Consider the following 24,583-nt stretch of genomic DNA (forward strand, 5'->3'; position numbering starts at 1 on the left):
CAAGTTCCAAGTAGCACGGGCTATGGTGAGCCCGTAACTTACCTGGCACAGGAGTGGGGGAAGTAGAACGGGATATGGTGAGCCCGTAGTGGACTTACCTGGCACAAGAGCGGTGCTGTGTCACCTGCTGGCCTACAAGCTATTCAGTATTTTTAAGGTTTCGACTGTATCAGCCCTGTCATGTTTGCTTAATTTGAGGTGTTGTTAGTCCTGAGAGGCCCTCAACCGTTCGACTTAGTTCTGGAATTGTTTTTGTTGCCCGGTGTTGAACGTTCTCCAACGTAGGTGTAGAGTCTGGATGGCTTAATTTTTTTTCTGTAGCTCCCAATTGTTGTGCAACTTTTAATTATTAATTGGCCCCCAAAATATCCTTGTGGTACCCCCACTCATCACATTTCTCCAGTCAATTTCATTTCCATATAAGGCAACTCTTAGCTTCCTTTGTTTTAAGAAGCTTCGGTACGAAGACACCGAGTGTAGATTATGTAATTATCATAAAACCTAGTGTTAACCCAGTATAACCTATTACGCACACTTGATGTCCATGCGGCCCTAGCACGTTGAAATGATTTGATGAAATATTGCCACGAGTGCTGTCGGGTGTTAGGTGCATGTAGGTCTAACGACTTACAGTTACTTTTAGACAGTTGGTTACTGAGTGGTTACAGTACTGGACTGCTGGGGTCATGAAGACTCTGGCTGACAGGGTTCGAATAATTCCGAGGTCAAGAGGTTTTGGATATATTGCTTGAATGGTCCCCAAGCCATAAATCACTTAAAACTCTATGACCTGACCTGGATTCGAACCTGCATTAGCAGGGCTCACCCCCTGACATGCACTTCACTAGTTATTGCCTATAAAGATAAAAGTTCGTATTCTTACTACACTAGACATGAAGCGTGCAGATCACTTACACATTTCTGCTCTACGATGGCTGGACCGGTCAGGTGGACTTGATAGGCTTCGGTCTACACTTGTGTCCCGAGCCTCGCTTCATCCCGTCCCTAAAGTCCTCAGCACACCTGTCTACATTAATGTCATGCACCTTCGAGAAATAGACGGTATGCAGTTACCACTTTGTTTGCTAGTTATAGCGCAAGGATTTATTTGAACTTATTTGAATCGAAATTAATTAATTTTCTTTGATCTTTGCATATTGGATTGTCTTAGATATATTACATTTTAGAATATAATAAGACAGATTATTAAATTAAATGCTATTAATTAAACTGAGAACAGAGGAGCTAGCCAGCCTGGTGATGAGTCGACCAGTTGAGGCCCAGCAAGTATTCCATCACGTGGTGCACGTAGCCTCCGTCGCCATCAACCTCCAGCTGGACTGTTCCTCTCTCAGCTACCAGCCGGAGCCTCCTCTTCCCTCCGAGGACGACCACTGTGCTCCGGGACCAGAGACATACAGCCCGGACACCCCTGACTACCTCACTTCCCTCTATCTAGATCACCAAGACAAATCTCAGAAGCTCCCCGCCATGTTAGGTGTCGCCGCGAGAGAAGTAACATTGGACTTTGAGGATCTTAACAGCACCTTGCAGTCCCTGGCGTCCAACCTGCCTCTGGAGACCTCTGTGTCAGGGGAAGCCTCGCGTAGCGTCCTCACTGCTGCGCAAGTAAGCATATCACTTTTGTAGAGAATCTTGTTCCAAATATATATATACTCAACTAAATCTCTGCCACTTAGCTAAAAATAAATAATGAAATTCAAGCAGACCGCTTCTGGGAAGTAACTCACCTGGATATTTATTTTAGTGTTTAAATTATATTAATAAGTTAATAATCATTCATATAGGCACTGTTCTTTATTGCAGATCAGTACGGAAATAGGCAGTTCACTACATGGGGGCTTTGGTGATTTCTTATGTTCTAACCACCTCTCCCTTTAAATACCTATTAACAGAACGTACAATAATATACACTCTGGCTAAATTTAATATTTGTCTTAAACAACAGAACTTATAGAATTAATGCTTCTTAGAGAAGGCGAGAATGGCTGGTTGTAGCTGTAGCCGATCATCTGCCCACGTTGTCATGATTAATTTATTTATTTATTTATTTATTTATTTATTTATTTATTTATTTATTTATTTATTTATTTAATTGATCAAAGATCTGTCACAATAGTTTAATGTGGCTATTACTATATATAATTTAATATAATAGATTTATCACTAGTATAATTTCGGGGCGCATCCGATCCCACGATCGTCGTCGCCCCTAAATCAACACAACACTATTAATAATTTATAGAGACATCTTGTTGCTACGGTGGGAGGCCTAGGACGCGTTCAAGAATGCCTTGTTACCATCAAGCTGCAGGCTGATGGTGGACCTCGAAAGCATAACAGGCTTTCTGTCCCCAACTATGGGGAAACTAAACCAGAAGAATAAAGGCAACTGCAGGAGACCTATTGACAGAAGTTACGGGAGTTTCTTTGAAAGATTTGACAACACAAGGTATAACAGATGATGAAAAAGCAGCGAACACTTCAGTATTCACTAGAAAGATTAGAACATTTTCCAAAAATAGATAATATCTCAGAAGTTCCGCATGTGGAATGAATTCAGCTCAAAATTGTAAAAAAAAAAACAAAAAAACTGGGAATGTACTGTGTGAATTTTATTTTTATTTTGTGTATTTATATATACAAAAGTTCTTACATTCTTGTACAGCCACTAGCACACAGCGTTTCGGGCAAGTCCTTAATCCTAATGTTCCCGGAATACGACCCGCTAAATCGTGTACCTATTTTACTGTTGGGTAAACAGTAAACTGTAGTTGTAACTGTAGCCTCAATAGTTAAGGATTGGCGCCCAGTAAATCCTCCCCGGCGAGGATACGAACCCAGGCCAAAGGGCTCGCGAAATGCCAGGCGAGTGTTGAATAATCGAAAGAGCAACCCCTCATCACATTAGTGCTATACCTGTATGTACATATTGAGAAGTCCGTGTGATCTCTGATGTCTCCGCAGATTCATGCTCCTCTCCGCGTGGATGGGATACCATGGGTGAAGGAGTGGATGGTGGGCGGGGTAAAGGACTTGCCACTACACCTGGAGGAACCTACTCTCGCTCTAGTGTCTGGCAGGGTCATTTCCATCATGCTTCCAACCACCTACACGTAAGTTCTCTGGTATAGCACGAGGAAAGTTACAAATTGTATCAGAAGTCGGACCATTGTCATCTGTTAATAACGTCTGTACGTCGAAGAAACCAAATTCAGTTTACAGTATGCAAATTGAGGAGGAACTGTGTGGGAGATATATAGAGATTTTGAAATACTCAGTAGAAATAACCCAGCAAACAATTATGAAACAATTTTAATATATAAAGTTATATTAATATTTTAAATTTATATTTAAATGTTTATTTAATATTTTAAAGTTACCTAAGTTTACCGATAACATATCAGTAGGTAATGTAGGCCCAGGGTCGTGCACTGATAATAGGCCCAGGGTCGTGCACTGGTAATAGGCCCAGGGTCGTGCACTGGTAATAGTCCCAGGGTCGTGCACTGGTAATAGTCCCAGGGTCGTGCACTGGTAATAGTCCCAGGGTCGTGCACTGGTAATAGGCCCAGGGTCGTGCACTGGTAATAGGCCCAGGGTCGTGCACTGGTAATAGGCCCAGGGTCGTGCACTGGTAATAGGCCCAGGGTCGTGCACTGGTAATAGGCCCAGGGTCGTGCACTGGTAATAGGCCCAGGGTCGTGCACTGGTAATAGGCCCAGGGTCGTGCACTGGTAATAGGCCCAGGGTCGTGCACTGGTAATAGTCCCAGGGTCGTGCACTGGTAATAGTCCCAGGGTCGTGCACTGGTAATAGTCCCAGGGTCGTGCACTGGTAATAGTCCCAGGGTCGTGCACTGGTAATAAGAACATAAGAAGAACATAAGAACAAAGGTAACTGCAGAAGGCCTATTGGCCCATACGAGGCAGCTCCTATTCTATAACCACCCAATCCCACTCATATACTTGTCCAACCCGTGCTTGAAACAATCGAGGGCCCCCACCTCCACAATGTTACGCGGCAATTGGTTCCACAAATCAACAACCCTGTTACTGAACCAGTATTTACCCAAGTCTTTCCTAAATCTAAACTTATCCAATTTATATCCATTGTTTCGTGTTCTGTCCTGTGTTGATACTTTTAATACCCTATTAATATCCCCCCGGTTATGTCCATTCATCCACTTGTAAACCTCTATCATGTCACCCCTAACTCTTCGCCTTTCCAGTGAATGCAACTTAAGCTTTGTTAATCTTTCTTCATATGAAAGATTTCTAATTTGGGGAATTAACTTAGTCATCCTACGCTGGACACGTTCAAGTGAATTTATATCCATTCTATAATATGGCGACCAAAACTGAACTGCATAATCTAAATGGGGCCTAACTAGAGCAAGATATAGCTTGAGAACCACACCAGGTGTCTTGTTACTAACGCTGCGATTAATAAATCCAAGTGTCCGATTTGCCTTATTACGAACATTTATGCATTGATCCTTTTGTTTTAAATTCTTACTAATCATAACTCCCAGATCCCTTTCGCAATCCGACTTCGCAATCACAACACCATCTAGCTCGTATCTTGTAACTCTATCATCATTACCTAACCTCAGAACTTTACATTTATCAGCATTAAACTGCATCTGCCAATCCTTTGACCATTTCAAAACCCTATCTAGATCAACTTGAAGTGATAGTGAGTCCTCCTCCGAATTAATTTCCCTTCCGATTTTCGTATCATCGGCAAATTTGCAAATGTTGCTACTCAAACCTGAATCTAAATCATTTATATATATTATAAACAACAGAGGTCCCAGGACAGAGCCTTGAGGCACTCCACTTACAACATTTTCCCACTCTGACTTGATTCCATTTATACTAACTCTCTGTTTCCTTTGGTATAGCCATGCCCTAATCCAGCTTAATATAGCACCCCCAATACCATGAGACTCTATTTTTTTAATCAGTCTTTCATGTGGCACTGTATCAAAAGCTTTGCTAAAGTCAAGGTATACAACATCGCAATCCTTACCACTATCAACTGCCTCAACAATGCTAGAATAAAAAGATAACAAATTTGTTAAACATGAACGGCCATTTATAAAACCATGTTGCGACTCAATTATTAATTTATGTTTTTCAAGATGAAGACGAATTTTATTTGCTATTATAGATTCGAGTAACTTTCCCACAATAGACGTTAGGCTAATTGGTCGATAGTTAGACGCAAGTGATCTATCTCCTTTCTTAAAAACTGGTATCACATTAGCAACTTTCCAAAACTCTGGCACTCTGCCTGACTCTATTGATTTATTAAATATGGTTGACAGTGGGTCACAAAGCTCCTCTTTGCATTCTTTAAGCACCCTAGCAAACACTTCATCCGGCCCTGGGGATTTGTTTGGTTTGAGTTTTACTATTTGTTTAAGAACATCCTCCCTGGTAACTGCTAAACTCGTCAACCTGTCCTCGTCCCCACCCACATAGACTTGTTCGGCTGAAGGCATATTGTTAAGTTCCTCTTTAGTAAATACAGATACAAAATATTTATTAAAAATACTACTCATCTCTTCATCACTATCTGTTATTTGACCTGTCTCAGTTTTTAATGGACCTATCCTTTCCCTAGTCTTAGTACGATATAACTGAAAAAACCCTTTAGGATTTGTCTTTGCTTGCCCTGCTATGCGAACTTCATAGTTTCTTTTTGCTTTCCTTATCTCTTTTTTAACATTTCTAACCAGTTGTACGAATTCCTGTTCTAAAGTGACCTCCCCATTTTTAATCCTTTTGTACCAAGCTCTCTTTTTACCTATAAGGTTCTTCAAATTCTTTGTTATCCACTTTGGGTCATTAGTATACGATCTATTCAATTTGTATGGTATACTACGTTCCTGTGCTTTGTTTAGAATATTCTTAAATAAGTTATATATTGAATCCACATCGAAATCCCCATTTAAGTCACCTATCGCTGGGTTCATGTCTCGCTCCAAGACCGGCCCACACCCCATACCCAAGCCTTTCCAATCAATTTGACCCAAAAAAATTCTTAGGCTATTAAAATCAGCTTTTCGAAAATCTGGCACTTTAACAGAATTTTCTCCTACTGGTCTATTCCATTCTATGCTAAATCTGATTTCTTTGTGATCACTGCTCCCTAGCTCACTCCCTATTTCGATGTCATTAATTTGCGTTTCCCTGTTAGTTAACACTAAATCTAAAATATTATTTTCCCTTGTTGGTTCCTTAATGTGTTGCGTAAGAAAGCAATCGTCAATTAATTCTAGAAAATCTTCTGCTTCACTATTCCCTGTTTTGTTCAACCAGTTTATTCCGCTAAAATTAAAGTCACCCATGACATAAATACTGTTAGATCTAGATGCTCTAGATATTTCATCCCATAGATGCTTTGCTTCCATTCTGTCTAAATTTGGTGGCCTATATATTACTCCTATTATAATATTATTAGCTTTTTCGTTTAATTCAATCCAAATAGTTTCTGTGTGTGGCTCTGTTTTGATTCCCTCTTTGAGACTACATTTCAAATTGTCCCTAACATATATGGCTACTCCACCTCCTCGTCTAATATATCTATCTGTGTGAAATAGTTTAAATCCATATATTTGATATTCAGCTAATAGTTCTCTATTTTCTACATTCATCCACGTTTCGGTAAGTGCAATAATATCGATTTTTTCTGTGCAGACAAGAGCATTTAATTCGTTAATTTTATTTCTTAGACTTCTACTGTTAGTGTAATATACCCTAAGTGAATTGTTATTTTGCGGACCTTCTCTTTCCCTGATCGTTTTGCCAATTCCTTTCTCCCACAAACACATACTTTTATTACCTCCTTCCTCCAAATCAATTCCCATACCTCTATCTACTAACAGTTTAAACCCAAACAAACACCTCTAACCACTTCTTCTAACGAGTTCGCAACAGCAACAACCCCAGCTCTCGATAGATGCACCCCATCACGAGCATACATTTCATTTCTTCCATAGAAGTGTTCCCAGTTGTCTATGAAAGATATTGCATTTGATTTGCAATATCTTTCCAGCCGGCAATTGACACCAAGTGCCCTCGATATCCATTCATTTCCCACTCCCTTTCTTGGAAGAATGCCACATATGATCGGGATTCCTCCCTTGCTCCTAACTAACTCTATGGCTGTTTTATACCTCTGAATCAGTTCCTCACTCCTGACTCGACCAACATCATTTCCTCCCACGCTAATGCAAATAATGGGATTGTTCCCATTACCAGCCATAATATCATTCATGTTGTTTATAATATCACCAATGCCAGCTCCGGGATAGCAAACCCTTAACCTGTTCCCCCTATCTCTAGCACAAAACGTTCTATCCAAATACCTTATCTGGGAATCTCCCACAACTAATGTTTGCTTAGGTACTTCCTTTACTTTCTGAGGGGCCTGCGCTTCCTTTCTCTTCGTTGCTTTCCCTTTTGCGCGATCCACAGTCTCTCCACAGCACTCGTCCTCCAAAACGTCAAATGAATTTGAAGTTGCTATGGCGTTTGAAGGCGGCTTTATCAAAGTCTTCTTAAGGCCCCTGTCTTTCGCAACTCTCCAAGACGAGGTCCCTTTACTGCTGGTCTCCTCCATCGTTACTTCTCGTTGTTTTTTAAGCTGACGCACCTCCTCCCGCAGAGAGTCCAACTCTGTCCTCAGGGCTCCCACTAGAGTCACCAGGCCCTTCACTACAATAGTCCCAGGGTCGTGCACTGGTAATAGTCCCAGGGTCGTGCACTGGTAATAGGCCCAGGGTCGTGCACTGGTAATAGGCCCAGGGTAGTGCACTGGTAATAGGCCCAGGGTCGTGCACTGGTAATAGTCCCAGGGTCGTGCACTGGTAATAGTCCCAGGGTCGTGCACTGGTAATAGGCCCAGGGTCGTGCACTGGTAATAGTCCCAGGGTCGTGCACTGGTAATAGGCCCAGGGTCGTGCACTGGTAATAGGCCCAGGGTCGTGCACTGGTAATAGTCCCAGGGTCGTGCACTGGTAATAGGCCCAGGGTCGTGCACTGGTAATAGGCCCAGGGTAGTGCACTGGTAATAGGCCCAGGGTAGTGCACTGGTAATAGGCCCAGGGTCGTGCACTGGTAATAGTCCCAGGGTCGTGCACTGGTAATAGGCCCAGGGTCGTGCACTGGTAATAGGCCCAGGGTCGTGCACTGGTAATAGGCCCAGGGTCGTGCACTGGTAATAGGCCCAGGTTAAATGGGAAATGATTAAATATTTTTACAATCAGTACTAACTACTTATGATATATGTTTGCTCGTATACATGTACACGTAGTGTATATGGTGTAGTTACAAGTAACACAACTGAATAAAACTAGAACGATTTATAAAAAGTATAATATTAAGCAATGATATTCAATTAGGCCCATGCCAGCTGGCCCACCTGCCCCCTCCCCACCCCCCTTGTCCAGGCCTGTAGGACTAACCAAAAACCTAATTTGAAATATTTTTTACTATTTTAAAATATTACCCTCATGTGTTTTATAGTTATTTGTGGAATAAATTGTTCAGTTACAATTACAACATATTTCTATAAATGTAACTTACAGATACAGGAAGTCTGAAGAATTAGGCATACATGGAAAAACATGAACTGAGATTTCCTCCAAACACCCTCCAATCGCAATCGGGGATCCCCGATTCGATTCCGGGGCGGAACAGAAATGGTCGGGCACGTTTTCACCTAATGTCTATGTTCGCTTAACAGTAAATATTGGTACCCAGGAGCTAGTCAACTGTTGTGGGGTTGCTTCCTGGGGAGGGTCTGTAGTTCCACCTTGGTGGGGGAGTAAATATACACTGTTATACACAGAGATCACACTAACGTGATGCATCAAATGAACAAATCCATAAGGGCCGTGACGAGTTTCGAATCCTCGTCACGGCCCTTGTGGATTTGTTCAAATATACACTGGCTTCTTATCCCCGACAAAGCGAATTATTATTATTATGTATAATTAAGGGCGGTCGCGATTGTTATTTCCTTGTGAGATTTAGTAGTGTTATCATTCATGTGTTTATATCCTCGGTGGGTGTGTTAGGGTGTGGGCGCGCTACGTGTGCAGCAGCGGGGACTGTCTGGGCACCGCCCGGGACCTGCACGTGAGAGTGTTCGCTGAGGGCCGGCGGGAGGCAGACACCATCCATCACCGCCCAGTCTGCAGGTCAGGCACGGCTTACTAATTATAAAATCATCACAGTAGTATTCTTATAATACCTGTATTGGGAAGCTTCACTTGGTAATCTTCTTGTCTAAGGTATTTGTAATATTAATTATCTAGTGCATGAAGGAACTTTTCTTTACGATTTGTCTTTAAATTTAGAGCAATGTAAATTGTACATAGGCTACATTATTGTTCAGGGGTTTGTAAGGAAGAGGCAACGGTGGTATGCGCACACTTCGTAAACATATAAACATGTAGTAACAATGATAAAAAATACTGAAATGTAATCGTTTATTAAATACGAGCAAAGTGAAGTACAAGAGGCAACGTTACTTGTAAAAGACAGCAAAATAAAATGTTTACAAGGCTCGACTTTACAAGTCAAGATAGAAGCATTTTCTTTTCATATTTATTTGTTTATTTATTTATATATACAAGAGTTCTAACATTTTTGTACAGTAAGTAAGTTATATATTATAGTAAGTAAGTACAGTAAGTTTAGATACACAGCAGTGTGATGCTACCCTATTCTTTATAAGAGAATACAAAGTATAGATAAAAAAACTAGCTATAAGTTCATCCCCCATCTCACAGGATGGTTAGTCATATATGGAATCAAATAAAAAGATGGGATGTGAGTATAATCTACTAAAATACACTAGCAAACTTTGCGTAGAATATGAGAATATTTCTCAATATCTGCGAGTGAATGAAATGTTACAAAGCTCAAAATACCTCATGCCATTTGGGCTAAAATCATTGGGCATTGATCAATATAGTGTTGAATATTGTATTCTAGCTTTTATTCACAAAAGCTGGCGTAAGTTGTCAGGAAGCAATAGTTTCAGTCGATACCTAATGTGCTATAATTTAATGTACAGAAGTATTGTTAAATTACAAACTGATACAGGGCAATTTTGAATACAAAAACAAGTATCTGGAATTATTGAAATTGAAATAAGTTTATTGAGGTAAATAAACACAAAGGGATGAGGTAGCTCAAGCTATTCTCACCTCGTTCAGTACATCGTGTTAATACATACATAGACACACATCACAAACAATAAACATATTACCAAACATTCTGAGAGATAAACATATACATTTCCTCCTTTACACAAGTATCTGGATTTATTTGGTTGCTTATATCATGTGGTGTGGTGACGAGTAGCCTCGCCTCGCTGAATCTAGTGTTCATGCAGGGTGTGTCGCTCGCCGCTGGTTGAGGATCCATCATCAAGGGAGTTAGGAGAAAAGTCGCATGTGTTGGTGCTAGCAGACAGCCAGGCCAGCGCCCTTACTAAGAACGCCCACCAGCGGGCTCAAGCTCTTAACCTCGTCCTCAAGGGTCAGTAAGAACGCAAGAATATAGGAAACTGTATAAGGCCTACTGGGCTCATACGACGTAGCTTCTAATTATATCCACCCAAACTACATGTATTTGCCTAACCTACACTTGAAACAATCCAACGAGCCTTCGTCTATTATGGTATTTGGTAATTTGCTCATAATAAATAATCTAGAAATCTACAACCCTGTTTCCAAACTAGTATTTACCCAGGTCTTTCCTGAATCACCCAACTTACTCTTGCACGTTACACTTATCCTTTTATGAAGTTTAGTGGAAAATATGTGTATAATATTTGATAATGGTAGTCTACATATAGACTGCCACTTATGAATTGTTAAATCTAGATGTTGCTGTAAGATTATAGTGTTCTACTTGTCTAGATGCCTGACAGCTGAGTGGACAGCGCTCCGAATTCGTAGTCCTAAGATTCCGGGTTCGATCCCCGGTGGAGGCGGAAACAAATGGGCAGTTTCTTTCACCCTGATGCCCCTGTTCACCTAGCCGTAAACAGGTACCTGGGAGTAAGACAGTTGCTACGGGCTGCTTCCTGGGGATGCGTAACAAAAAGGAGGCCTGGCCCAGGACCGGGCCGCGGGGACGCTAAGCCCCGAAATCATCTCAAGATATGCCATCTTATTAAATAAATAATTGATTACAAATGAACTGTGAATTTATTAAAAAACACTTTTGTTGTTCTGTAATGTTCTAATCTAGATATTTATTTTAATAATAATAATAATAATAATACAATAGTAATAATAATACAATAAAATTATAATAATTTATTTGAATATTGCATATAATAATAAAGGTGGTCATCTATACTGATTCTATAAAAGAAAATGTCTGTCCAAGGATGGACCAGACCTCTGTGGTCCACTGAAAGGCCTCATGTGGACCACAACCTCAAATTTGCAGGATAACGGGTGGGTGTTGGAAGAGGTTCATAGCAGGATTCTGCCCTCATCCCCCCACCCCATCCCTCCCTCTCTACACACTTCATGAAGTTTGTGGAAGTGAAATGTTCAAGACAGAGTCCATAGAGTTTCATCGAACACAGCTAAACTTTTCTTAGGATATTCAGTATTTGGGCATTTAACTGAATTTACCTGAGTACCACTAACACTCTAGTGATCTCAACGAGGACTGGAAGCCGGCGGCTTGATAAATTTAATCTCATTTATCCTGATGATGTTTTGTTTTCAATCTAGATTTTAAAAATCAACAGTGTTTTGGCATTGACAGCTTCGGGGGCTAGGTAGCTGGAGGCACGAAGGCGATAACATGAACCTACTCCACAGACGAGATGCTGCACGGGTTGGAGCCAGGTCAAGAGGTGGCAGCCACGGTCATGATAGTCCCAAGAAACCTGCCTCAGCTGCCCTCAGTGGAGGCCATCATGGTGCACCCTCCCCCGCCTCTAAGGTCGCCTTCCTCACTCCCACCAATGTTTAGGTCAGTCATCATACACATGCAAATTGTTAATGATGCTCGCTCACTTTGCTTTCATATATACTCTCGTGCTCCTGTAACTTGATCACAAACCCAGTCCCGACCTGGTCACGTTAACATGTTTAATAACATTTCCTGCTGAACAGTCAGTGTGACCACACAAAACAATATTTTTCAGCACAGTTTAACAAATAAAAATCAATATTACAAATTTACACAAAATTTCGGTTACATGAGTATTCATATGAGTTGATGTTTTTTTCTGCTGTTGACTCTAAAGCAATCCAGTATCTCACAGCTAAGTGGCGTATAGTTTAGTCTGGTTGTAACAGATGAAAGTGTTCTCGAGTATATCCTTATAATCAACCCAAAAATTTGTGAGTGCAGATTACATACTCCTGCATGACTATACCATCTCGCAAGATGGGGGATATTAGTATGACAAGACAACCTGTGTAACCCTAGTAACCATTCATATAGCCTAGGGGGGGGGGGGTTAGGAGTATACACGCGGATGTAGTTGTATTAATACACAATAAAGAGAGGAATGTGCGGTGTGTGTGTGTGTGGACGGTATAGGTTAAGTAATAATTGTAATTAAGAAGCAATAAGATGCTTATCTTAACATACTAAGAAGGTTAGGTGAGGTCGGTGGTTTCCATGAAGCTTTTCAAGGTAAACTAAAATATTCACAATAAATTGGTATGTCACATATGCACTTATTAAATAAGCCAATATTGACAATAAGCAAGTGTGAGAACGGGTGTGTGTGTGTGCAGGAGACTGGCGGAGGACCGCGCGTCGTCGCCCTGGTCGCTGGTGCTCACGCTGGCCTACATGTTCGCTGCTTCCGTCACGCCGGCCGGCACCTTCCACACATTTAAACTGGCTCTTCTCCTCTCCCTCGCCTCCTGCTCCTCACGTAAGGTCAGTTCTTTACATGTAGCACGCACACACATCCATTATTTCCTTGTGAAAGGTCACGTTCTTGCCCAGTGAAGTTTCAGCAGAAAGGTCCCATATTCAATTCCAGCGGCAGGATAGAAACGTTTGGGCAACGTTTTCTTTCACCTGATACCACTGTTCACGTAGCAATAAATAAGTTATTAAGACGTTAGACAACTGTTGTGGGTGGCCTCCTTGAGAAGGTGACTAGTTGATCCAGGGGTACCACGATAAGCCTATAACAGGCATCCTCTTCCTGCCTGTATAAGAAGCCAAACCATTCACACGTTTAGTGATGACAAATGTATATTTATAATCAAGTCTACCTTAGACTTTACGTCCTCTGCTCACAATCGAGACATCCGGGTTCAATCCCTGGGGGAGACAGAAACGATTGGGCACATTTGCTGTAGCCTAATGTTTTCGTTAGGTAATAGGGAGTTAAGCAATTATTGCTTAACTCCCTATTTTGCATCCTAGGGAAGTTAAGTCAAATCAAATCAAATCAAATGTTTATTCAGGAAAAGTACATACATACAAGGTGAGTTAACAAACATAATGTTGGATTTATAGACAGAGCTAGTCTACACAATGCCTAAAGCCACTATTATGCACAGCGTTTCCGGCAAATCAAGTGTAGTTGACTTCAGGGAATCTCGATAACTAAGTGCTGGCTTCCTTTCCCGGACACCGGAAATTATTATTTGGTATGAGCGTTGACACTTGGTGTGCGTGTTCTCAGGCCGGGTTAGCCGTGCTGGGGGTGGGCAGCAACACCACTCTTCTGCTGCGTCTACTGTGGTACAGCGCTCGCTACGCCCCCCACAGTGTTATCCATTCTTCGCTGGATGCTCTCACGGCCTCCTCGACCAAAGATTCTGAAGGCAGCGTATGGGTGCAGGGAGGCTCACTCCTCTTGGCTCATGGTGGTGTTTGCGTCCTCGGAGATTTCTCAAAGTTCAAGAAGGAAGCCAGGCAGTTGGTATGCCGTGGTGAGTTTGTATTTATATATTTGTTTTATATATCTTCATTACGTCTGAAGATGTATTAATATACGAAAGTACTTAATTAAGGAAATGCCTGTTTCAATTCTTCCTCCGTGGTCTGACACTGTCACACATTTTTCATCACGTGTTAATTTTCATGATTTACACACTTATATTTGTTTGTATGTGTGTACCACAATATACAAATATTGTGGTACACACACACACACACACACACACACACACACACACACACACACACACACACACACACACACACACACACACACACACACACACACACACATACACACACACACACACACACACACACACACACACACACACACACACACACACACATACACACATACATACACACACACACACACACACTCACTCTCAATCTTTCCATTAGAATGTTTCCTTACACAGTAGAATAGAGAAGGAAGGAAAGGCCAAGAACCACAATATTTATTAACTTATATAAAATACTTTCAATGAGGTAACAATGGGACATATAGGATTGTTTGTATATATATATATATATATATATATATATATATATATATATATATATATATATATATATATATATATATATATATATATATATATATATAATATATATATATAATATATATATATATATATATATATATATATATATATATATATATATATATATATATATAAATATATATATATATAGACGATCAAAGGTGCGGTGGTCATGGTACTGTGTACGTTTAGGGGTGATCCTGGACGTCGTGGGTTCGAATCCTGGTCAGGTCAAATATGAGTTCTTATAGTGAACAAATTAATAAAAAACAAAATATGTGCTAAATAAAAACTAGTCCCGACATAGTATTTTCAAGTGTACATGTTGTGAAGACTGTGGTGTCTCCACGCCAGCTCTGGAGAGTGGTGTGGTACAGGTAGGGTGTGGCTCCCGGCCCCAGCACCACACTCTCACCTACCCACTTCGAGCCGCAGCTTGGGCATGCTACGACCCTGTCCATGCCCACGCCCGCACCACCACAGCCGAGCCCCTGGATGCCTTCCTCCGCGTGCCGTTGGGGGACCTCACCAAGTCTATCACAGAGTGAGTATATTCCTCCTCTACCACTGTATAAACTAAAATTGATGAAGGAATATGTTTTAATTTCAGGTAAATATATTGCTTTTATCAAGAAAGTACAATGTAGTTGTGAATCATATGTATATTTTTAAATAAATTATTTGTAAATAAATTATTATTAGTACCACTCTGACACTAAAAAAGTTCTTTCTAATATCTCTGTGGCTCATTTGGGCGCTCAGTTTCCACCTGTGTCCCCTTGTGTTAAACAGCCTGTCTTTATCTACCCTATCAATTCCCTTGAGAATCTTGAATGCGGTGATCATGTCCCCCCTAACTCTTCTGTCTTCCAGCGAAGTGAGGATTAATTCCCGTAGTCTCTCCTCGTAGCTCATACCTCTCAGCTCGGGTACTAGTCTGGTGGCAAATCTTTGAACCTTTTCCAGTTTAGTCTTATCCTTGACTAGATATGGACACCATGCTGGGGCTGCATACTCCAGGATTGGCCTGACATATGTGGTATACAAAGTTCTGAATGATTCTTTACACAAATTTCTGAATGCCGTTCGTATGTTGGCCAGCCTGGCATATGCCGCTGATGTTATCCTCTTGATATGTGCTGCAGGAGACAGGTCTGGCGTGATATCAACTCCCAAGTCTTTTTCTTTCTCTGACTCCTGAAGAATTTCCTCTCCCAGATAATACCTCGTATTTGGCCTCCTGCTCCCTGCACCTATCTTCATTATATTACATTTGGTTGGGTTAAACCCTAACAACCACTTGTTCGACCATTCCTGCAGTTTGTCTAGGTCTTCTTGAAGCCTCAAACAGTCCTCTTCTGTTTTAATCCTTCTCATAATTTTGGCATCGTCCGCAAACATTGAGAGAAATGAATCTATACCCTCCGGGAGATCATTTACATATATCAGAAACAAGATAGGACCGAGTACAGAGCCCTGTGGGACTCCACTGGTGACTTCACGCCAATCGGAGGTCTCACTCCTCACCGTAACTCTCTGCTTCCTATTGCTTAGGTACTCCCTTATCCACTGGAGCACCTTACCAGCTACACCTGCCTGTCTCTCCAGCTTATGTACCAGCCTCTTATGCGGTACTGTGTTAAAGGCTTTCCGACAATCCAAGAAAATACAGTCCGCCCAGCCCTCTCTTTCTTGCTTAATCTGTGTTACCTGGTCATAGAATTCTATTAAGCCTGTCAGGCAAGATTTACCCTCCCTGAACCCATGTTGTCGATTTGTCACGAAGTCCCTTCTCTCCAGATGTGCTACCAGGTTTTTTCTCACGATCTTCTCCATCACCTTGCATGGTATACAAGTTAAGGACACTGGCCTGTAGTTCAGTGCCTCTTGCCTGTCGCCCTTTTTGTATATTGTCACTTATATTTCTTGTATATTTGTATATTGTGTGTGTGTGTGTGTGTGTGTGTGTGTGTGTGTGTGTGTGTGTGTGTGTGTGTGTGTGTGTGTGTGTGTGTGCGCATTACATTATTATGTTATTACTGAAGTAATTATGCAATTTAATTTTCATGCGTGGTAGTGTGTTCGGGTTGGTGGTGTACACGGAGACGCCTGGTGGGGAGCTGGAGAGTGAGGCAGAGGAGGTGATCACCCTGCAGACACTGCTGGAGGGAACCACACCCAGCCCACATCCACAGCCTCTCCTACCACCGGATCAGCTCACCCAGGTTAAGTTTATGTCTATATCAATGTGGGTGGAAACTTGCTAGAATATAACTTTTGGTTCCGAAACCCTTCCATTGTAACCAATATCCCATTGTATAAGACCCTGCATGTGGGGCATAACAACCCACGCCACAACTTCCAAATTAACAACATTACATTACAGAACATTAGCATTACATTAACAGAAAATTAAAAAGACCATCACCACGCCGCCGACCATCCAGAGGCAAGTCGCCACGACCTTAGACTTTAGATCTGACCAGTTCCCGAGCCTTCCTTCTATAAGCCAGATGCAGACTACGACCGTAACAGCCCTACCAAACAGTGGCTCCTCCCAACAGATCACTCGGTCTCCACACTGGGGACCTAAGGACCAACCACCACCCTCACAGTCCCTTGCATTATGTGCAGTCATTATCCCTTTTCTTATTCCACCAGCGGAGAGGCATGCCGGACCAGACAATGAACGATTCGTCAAGATCTCAACCTGCTGATCCTAGCCAACGGCCTGGACCCCATCATCGCCCCGGACGCAGTCTCACTGCCTCCACTACCACTCCGGAGACTACCACCAGGACGACCACGAGGTCGATCTCAACACAGACTCCAAAACCACCCAGGACCCGGGCGGCACAGAGGTTTGTATTTCCTCTCCAGCTCCAAACACTCCTACCATCACCATCTCAGCAGCCGCGCTAGCAGGCGTGCTGTCTACAAATACTAACAGCGCCACCAACACTCCTGAAATAGGTTCTACCACTAATCCACAACACCTGAGCCTACCTCAGGTGTAGGCTGCGAGACAAAAGACGAAATCACTAACTATGGCTGTTACAAACTCCTCAAACGAGGAAATCTTAGTAGGAGCTCCACCGCCACAGCACAATACGACACCTACTCGGTACAAGACCTCCTCATGGAGGCCACCTCACCAAACTCCAACGACAGCAAGTCTCCGCCAAAGAAAAAAACGGAAGACCTAGAGGTCTATACTAACCCACCAGCTCCGTAACTGCTACAACCAGCCCTCCGAGTTGAAATCCACCATGAAGACCCCCATCCATCCCCAGATCTTTAGTATCAGCTATTGATACAGATAATGGCTCCAAAGAGACTCCACTTACGGGCTCACCATAGCCCGTGCTACTTAGAACTTTTTGTTCCGAGTAGCTGAATCTAAAACAACAACAACGATTAATTATCAGTATAATTTCCAGTGGTTCAGTTAACTTTAGTACAGACGCTTGAGAATTACCGCACACCTTCAACCTCAAGAATGTAGCACTCAGCGTATACAGTTCCAGCCGACTCCAAGATGCTTTAGCTTCGACTCGGAGCAAACAGCCAGACTCCGACCGCATCGAGCTACAACACTTTTGTTCCCCATCGAGTTTCTACACCATCCCTCCACGCTCTCGTCCCGCATTGAGCTCCGTGACTCCGGCCGCACTCAGCTCTGCTACAGTCTTCGTCTTAACGTCTACGACACTGCCAACAACCGACTGCTGTAACAAAGACAACTAAATATAAAAACCACTAAACACCATCTAATTAAGCAAACAACGTAACATAATCCTACGTTACACTGTGGGCGGTAGTGAATACACACATAATGGGCTCAGAGGCTGAGCCCCAAAATTAATTAAGCTAAGAAAGTTAGTCTTGATAACCTAGTTACAAAATTTAATGTATACTGTTATATCAATAATTAATGGGTTCAGGACCAATCATGAGTACAGTCTCTAAGCTAAGCAGCTTACACATGTGGTGAGCTAGTGTCATAATTAATATGTTTATCCTGTACACCGCCCCCCTCCCTCCCTCCCCCCACTGTGGCCAGTGGTGGAAAGGTTAGAATTTGTTTAATTCAAATCTTGCCCCGAGGGAAATCACCGACATTCACTATCTAGTTAGCAAGCAAACTGGAGACATTAGGTTAAAAATTTCTGGTAGTAGGTCATTTTCAGTTAAATATTTACACATTTCTTGAATACTTGTTATAGAGCTGTCTCTAAATTCATATATTTTTTGCACTCCATCACACAAGTGACGGAGTGTGCGAATAATTTAGCTGACATTTTACATTTTGGTCAGGTCTACCTCAGCGGATAATGCAAATTCTCAGAGATACTTGTAGTCGAGTTTAAGCAGAGTAGTAGTAGCATCTATTAGTATGCCGATTCTTGGATGATCTATAGATGAATCTAGTGAAAGTCTTGGACACTAGATGCAACCCAAAAGTGAGTGGCCAGATGGACTAATATGCAACTAGGCATCCTGAAGAATGAGGCACATGAACCACATATGCAGTATCATTCAGATGGATGGACAATGGGCATAAAACTCCAACAAATTAAGGATCAAGAGTCCTTCACCATGGGGATGAGCCTGAACTGAACATGCAGAAAGACCCATCATTTACTAGTTCAGAATTGTCCAAATGAGTAGACGGATTCAGTTTCCCAGCAGAGCTTCAGGGATGTCATAAAGATCAAGTTCAAGACAGTCACCAAGACACCATGACCTAAATGCACAGAACCTGGACTCAGATCGGATGAAAGATTTGAAGACATCCTCCCACCCGACTACTCCATCACTGGATCCCACAATAATGTTTAAATATCCTATCCATGACAATGACATGTGATGTCCTCAAAGCGGACAGAGCCTGTCCACCCTAAATAGAAAGAGGCAGCTTGAAAATCAATGTCACTCACCCCCAGGATCGATCGAAACGTCGTCGTCTCCTCATCTTCTGGTGTGTGGTTAACTTCCCATATCTTCAAGCCACATTATTGTGACTCATTGTCTGCTTATCGCATAAGCCTACTGCATAATAAAACCAATATTTTTTAAAGATAAACAAGTTAATTATTTCCATGGAAACCTGGCATTAATCATAGTGGAAGATAGCTAAAGTTGTGGCGTAGTTACTGCCACCTGGTGGCAATCAGTGAAGATGACAAGAAAGACCAATTGATTGGCAGTTTCTATGAATGAACTTTCTAGAGGCCATTCCAGGTTGTAATGAACAGTCCTCAGGGTCTTATTAGATCCTGTGTGACCCAGCAACATGTAAAAAAAAAAAGTTCCTGCTGAACAGTTGCAGAATGTCAACCTGTCCTGACTAAAAATGATTCTAACAATGAAACCTGTAGTTAGGTGCCTTAGAGAGCAAGTGAGTGGGATAGTTCAGAAGAAAAGTGTGTAAGCAAGTGAAAAAAGGAAAGGGGAATTGGATAGTGAAATTTATAAAAACAAAGCACTGAAACCCTAGTTCTTCAATACTTAAAGGGAAGGAATTAAATTAGAATGACATGGGGTGGAAGGACATAGTGAAGCAATATACCAAAGTTGGTATGGAGTTGAAGTAGAGTAATGCATGCAGACGACATCACATCATATCTGCATGACAGTTGAGATCATCACATTGAATATGTTGTAAGTTGACATACATACATACATACATACATATATATACATATATATATATATATATATATATATATATATATATATATATATATATATATATATATATATATATATATATATATATATATATATATATATATATATCTTCCTACAAGCTTTCAACAATTATTGATCAGTATTATATGTAACTCATACTTACCTCTTGAAAATTATCCATATTTGTTTCCCTGCAGTACTTATGTATGGTGCGAGGTCTACAGGTTGTGTTCAGCACCAAGGCCGAGACATTGATTCGAGGTTATTATGTGGCCACCAGGAGGCTTCGTGGAGACTGTGTACAGGGTTCTGCTGTACCTGTTACTGCTATAAACACACTGTATGTAGCACATTTAGATAATCAGTTTTAATCTATGTAAGCTAACACACTATTTTCATTGTACAGATTTTTGTTTCATTCACATCCTCAACAATATCTGTTTAACGTTATGCAAAATTGACAAGAGATACACCAGCCCATTTTCATGGTGGTCAACTGGACAAATTTTATGATGTCCTTCAGTCATGTATGGTTGAAGCTCGAGTACAATTTCTACTCAATTCTTCAAAGGACTGTACTGTACATAAGTTCTGTATACTGTGCTTGTATTTCTTGCATACAGATATCGATGGATGCATTTAGTGTGAGAATTGGTTGGTGTACACACACTGCACGGAAAATAGCTTTCATTAATGTTTACCGTTTTATTGAGGACACGGAAAATGCCAATAGGATACATCATGTTTCAAGGCACAGAGTTTACTGTCAGATAAAAATACCTCTCTTTCTCCATCGTGGAAATATGGTTGAGTATTATTGTATTGTGTAGAAATATATAAAAGGAATATACTTTGAGAGCAGGGGGGAGTCATGCTGAATGACAAATTTTCCAAGCAGAAACTGCAAACACAAGCCATACATGGCAGCCCACTCCTCTGAAGATGAATGTATGGAAGGAGAAAGAGATGAGAGAGATAAGATAAATAGGGATATATAGGAGTTTAGTCTACCTCATGACTGCCACACACACATCCTAGAATATTTGCTCCTTCTCAACTCTTTGATTCCACCTAGCCATGTGCTTTAATCATCTATGTTCAGACTCAATTCAGGTTACCTCATCCACACGTCTGCTCATTCCTTCTCTTTATATCTTCACATGTACAAACTTTCCTAAATCATCAAAATATTCTAATGACCATGCCTTCTGTCTTAATAGTCCAGCATACCAGTATTTTGCATTCCAAATATTTCCACAATTCTTTCATACCTAATACAGTATCGTCCCACTAGCACTTATCAGGACTGTTCACTTCCACAGCCGCTCTGGATTCTTAATGCTCTTGTCACCAGCATCTCTCACCAGTATAGAAGAGCAGGTACAATATGCTGAACATCTATTTATCTGAATTTTTCCGAGGACCACCAACTCTAAGAGGCCTCAATAGGAAGCCTGTGGTTTGTCTAAGGTCTCCCCATTATCTCATAATTTTTTCCAGTTAGATTTTCATAGCACCAGCCATTTTCTTCTATATAACTTTTAGATTATACAGTACAGTATTATTTAAAGGTTACAAATATAAGACAGAATGCCTAACTAGACACTCTGTCTGGTATGCTGGACTATAAGACAGAGTACCTAACTATTATATGTTCTCTCTAGAGCCCAGGTTGCTGCTAGCCATGCTCGTCTTGCACTCCGAAGTACCGTGGAGAGCTGGGATGCAGCTGCTGCAGTGCTGATGTGTGAAGAAGCACTGGCAGCCCTCTCTGGCTACTCTTTGCTTCACATTTCTCCCACTCCACATTTACCACCACATAGTGACCTACACACACTCTTAGGAAGAAAGGTAAATATTATTGAACCTTTACTGTACATACGAGCAGTTGCATTTGGTAGATCCAAGATCAGAAATGCACAAGTTTGATATATTTACAGAAAAACCTCAATTTAAATCAATGATGCATCCTTTGGCCTGTAACAAATGATACTTCACTAAGCTGATTTTTTTTTATTTGTCATGTATAGTACTGTACATATTTAATTATTTTCAATTGCATAGTTTTTTTTATTTAAGTTCTCAATATTTCTGCAAGTTCTTAGGCACCAACCAATTAGAGCACTCTGTCTGTTCTTGCATGCTAACGAATGAATTGCACTGTGGGAAAGTTACCGGTGGGAGACATTATTGGTACATTATATACCGTACAGTACAGTACTGTACTGTACCTGAAAGCTTCTACTATAGTGAAGTGTGCTTATCTTTTTTTATGCAGTCTAACGCAGTACGGTATTATATTTGAAATATGTATGAATGGGTAGCATTTTAAAGGTGAGATTTCAAAGTAACACTAATTTCAGATCAAATGTTTTTAATAACTTGGGCTTTCACAGTGCAAGTCATAAGAAATCTGTGCAATATAATCAGGTATTGAATGTAATGAAATGCCCATTTCTCAAGGGTCCCCCATACTCGGCGCTGGTTTTATTAATTCTTAGTATAGTACTATATAATAGGCCTCCAAGACCCATCCACTACTTATCAGAAGCCAGTGGCCAGAATCTGGCTTTTTACAAAACAAGGGAAGCAGTGAATCCAAAATCAACCATAAAACTGGGAAAAATCCTCTGGAAAGTATAGTTGCAACAAAATAAACACGATTGAAAAAACTTGGCACTCCTACGTAAATACTCTAACTGTTGCACGTGACAGCATGGCACCATAGGTCACATAAGGTCTTAACCAGCCAATCCCCTCACTCTTCTGTCATTAACCCAGCACCTGTAGTCTCTTCTTTGATCATGACCTGCAGCTAAGTAACTTTCCCTGTAACATAAGTTCTACCAGGGGCTATTGCTATGATCATTTTCCTCTATGTATGACAATTGCCACCCATATTGCATATGGATTGTATATTTTCTAATTATTTCTGGACAATATACAAGACTTTTTCCCTAGTTCAGTAACTTTAAAAATCTGAGGTCATGATATTGGTCTTTTGAAGTTTAAGGTTTGTTGTAGGCGTCATTTGAATCCCAGGGTGTTAAGATCGTTGTTCTGTGGTTTTCATATTTCCATTTGCTGCTTTAAATCTGGTTTTTATTAGAGGTTACTTTAGCTTTTATTTTTTTATTATTATTATTAGTGTTGAAGGGTATCTTTGTTACTAGGCCAAGTGTGGTTCTTTTTTCATATCCTTCTTTCTTAAATCATCTGAGTTACTGTATTTGTTTATTGTAGAGGGGACAGTGTAGTATGCACTGTAAAAACTTAAATTTTTTATTACAAAGATTCATGTCTCATGTATATTATTTAATTTAAATTCCCAGTTGATATTACAAGGTGCATCTATGAGCACAATGCATATGAAATCTATACACAGTATTTATTATTAATTATTATCTCTTCAGGTACTCTCTGCCTTTTAATAAGGTAGCATTAACTATAACCAATTCTTTATATTTTGACTGTTTCACTTGAAGGCAATACTGTATAATTGGTTAAAGGTCGCCTACATTCTTCTAGGAGTTAAGTAGAATGAAAAAGTGAATCCTCTAATTCAGTACTCAGCTGTAGATATAGTTTGTGATTTCATTTAAATACATTACATCCAATTACAGCAAAGTACTGTACTGCAATGTTTAAGGATTTTGCAACATTGTACAATCGGTTTATCTTCCACTATTTATAGAGCAGATTTCTAACTGGAATAAAACTTGCATGCCCTCTCTTTCCCACTGAATATTTGTAACTTTAAAATTAGACAAAACAGGTGTACAGTACTAGCATACCAGATGCACCTCAAAACCCATACAGCCACTAAGCACAGTATATTGCCACATGACATTTGTCTCTTGTATTTTTCAGAATGATGAACGAATGATGAACTTTCAGAAAACGCTCGAGGAATTTATATATACACACACTGGTGATATACCTGTAATTAATTAATTAGTTAACAAAGTCAGTTTTTAATTTTAAAATTTTGGGATAAAATTTTCTATGAGAGCTAGAGCTAGTATGACTACAAAATATTACATATGTTGTACACATATTGATGTATACATTGACACCAGCCCACCAGTATATATTTTGTTTGACATTTTAATGCTGAAGAAAAAGTTAATTTTAGCAAGAAATATAGTCCAGTATTGTACAGCATTTCAATAACTTGACTAAAGGCCTACCAAATCAAGAAACAAATAACCAACATAAAGTTAACATCAGAAATTTAAAATACAATACTGTACTGTATTACCAAGGCAAATACCCATAAAAGTACTGTACAGTAAATTATATCATGCAACCATTTTTAGTCTAGATATGCTAGGATTAGCTAACCTTGGTTCATTTGTA

At 40.6% G+C, this 24,583-nt stretch overlaps 1 protein-coding gene across 2 annotated transcripts; it reads left to right on the forward strand.

Annotated features, from left to right (window-relative positions):
• The first annotated feature begins 890 nt into the window (after positions 1 to 890).
• Positions 891 to 24,228, forward strand: LOC123755648 (minichromosome maintenance domain-containing protein 2). 2 transcript variants are annotated; one of them, XM_069300119.1, is made up of 13 exons: positions 891 to 1,062; positions 1,241 to 1,629; positions 2,989 to 3,137; positions 9,113 to 9,235; positions 10,438 to 10,583; positions 11,888 to 12,041; positions 12,818 to 12,965; positions 13,726 to 13,975; positions 14,885 to 15,074; positions 16,608 to 16,755; positions 20,422 to 20,564; positions 21,889 to 22,075; positions 24,095 to 24,228. In XM_069300119.1, exons 1-13 carry the CDS (start codon positions 894 to 896, stop codon positions 24,176 to 24,178), a joined length of 2,280 nt encoding a protein of 759 aa, XP_069156220.1. In that variant the 5' UTR covers positions 891 to 893; the 3' UTR covers positions 24,179 to 24,228. The 2 variants fall into 2 exon arrangements, with proteins under 2 accessions (XP_069156220.1, XP_069156221.1); XM_069300120.1 differs by having other exon boundaries at positions 20,449 to 20,564.
• Positions 24,229 to 24,583: the final 355 nt, after the last annotated feature.

The sequence above is a fragment of the Procambarus clarkii genome, chromosome 43 (genome assembly GCF_040958095.1).
Source record: "Procambarus clarkii isolate CNS0578487 chromosome 43, FALCON_Pclarkii_2.0, whole genome shotgun sequence".
Taxonomy (NCBI): domain Eukaryota; kingdom Metazoa; phylum Arthropoda; class Malacostraca; order Decapoda; family Cambaridae; genus Procambarus; species Procambarus clarkii.

What these genes read in the sequence shown, in the direction of transcription:
- LOC123755648 (XM_069300119.1), top strand. Translation starts at nt 894, where the DNA reads ATGAAGCGTGCAGATCACTTACACATTTCTGCTCTACGATGGCTGGAC. An exon ending in ATGCTTCCAACCACCTACAC is followed by an intron (nt 3,138 to 9,112) that starts GTAAGTTCTCTG and finishes TGGGTGTGTTAG; the next exon opens with GGTGTGGGCGCGCTACGTGT. An exon ending in GTTACTGCTATAAACACACT is followed by an intron (nt 20,565 to 21,888) that starts GTATGTAGCACA and finishes TGTTCTCTCTAG; the next exon opens with AGCCCAGGTTGCTGCTAGCC.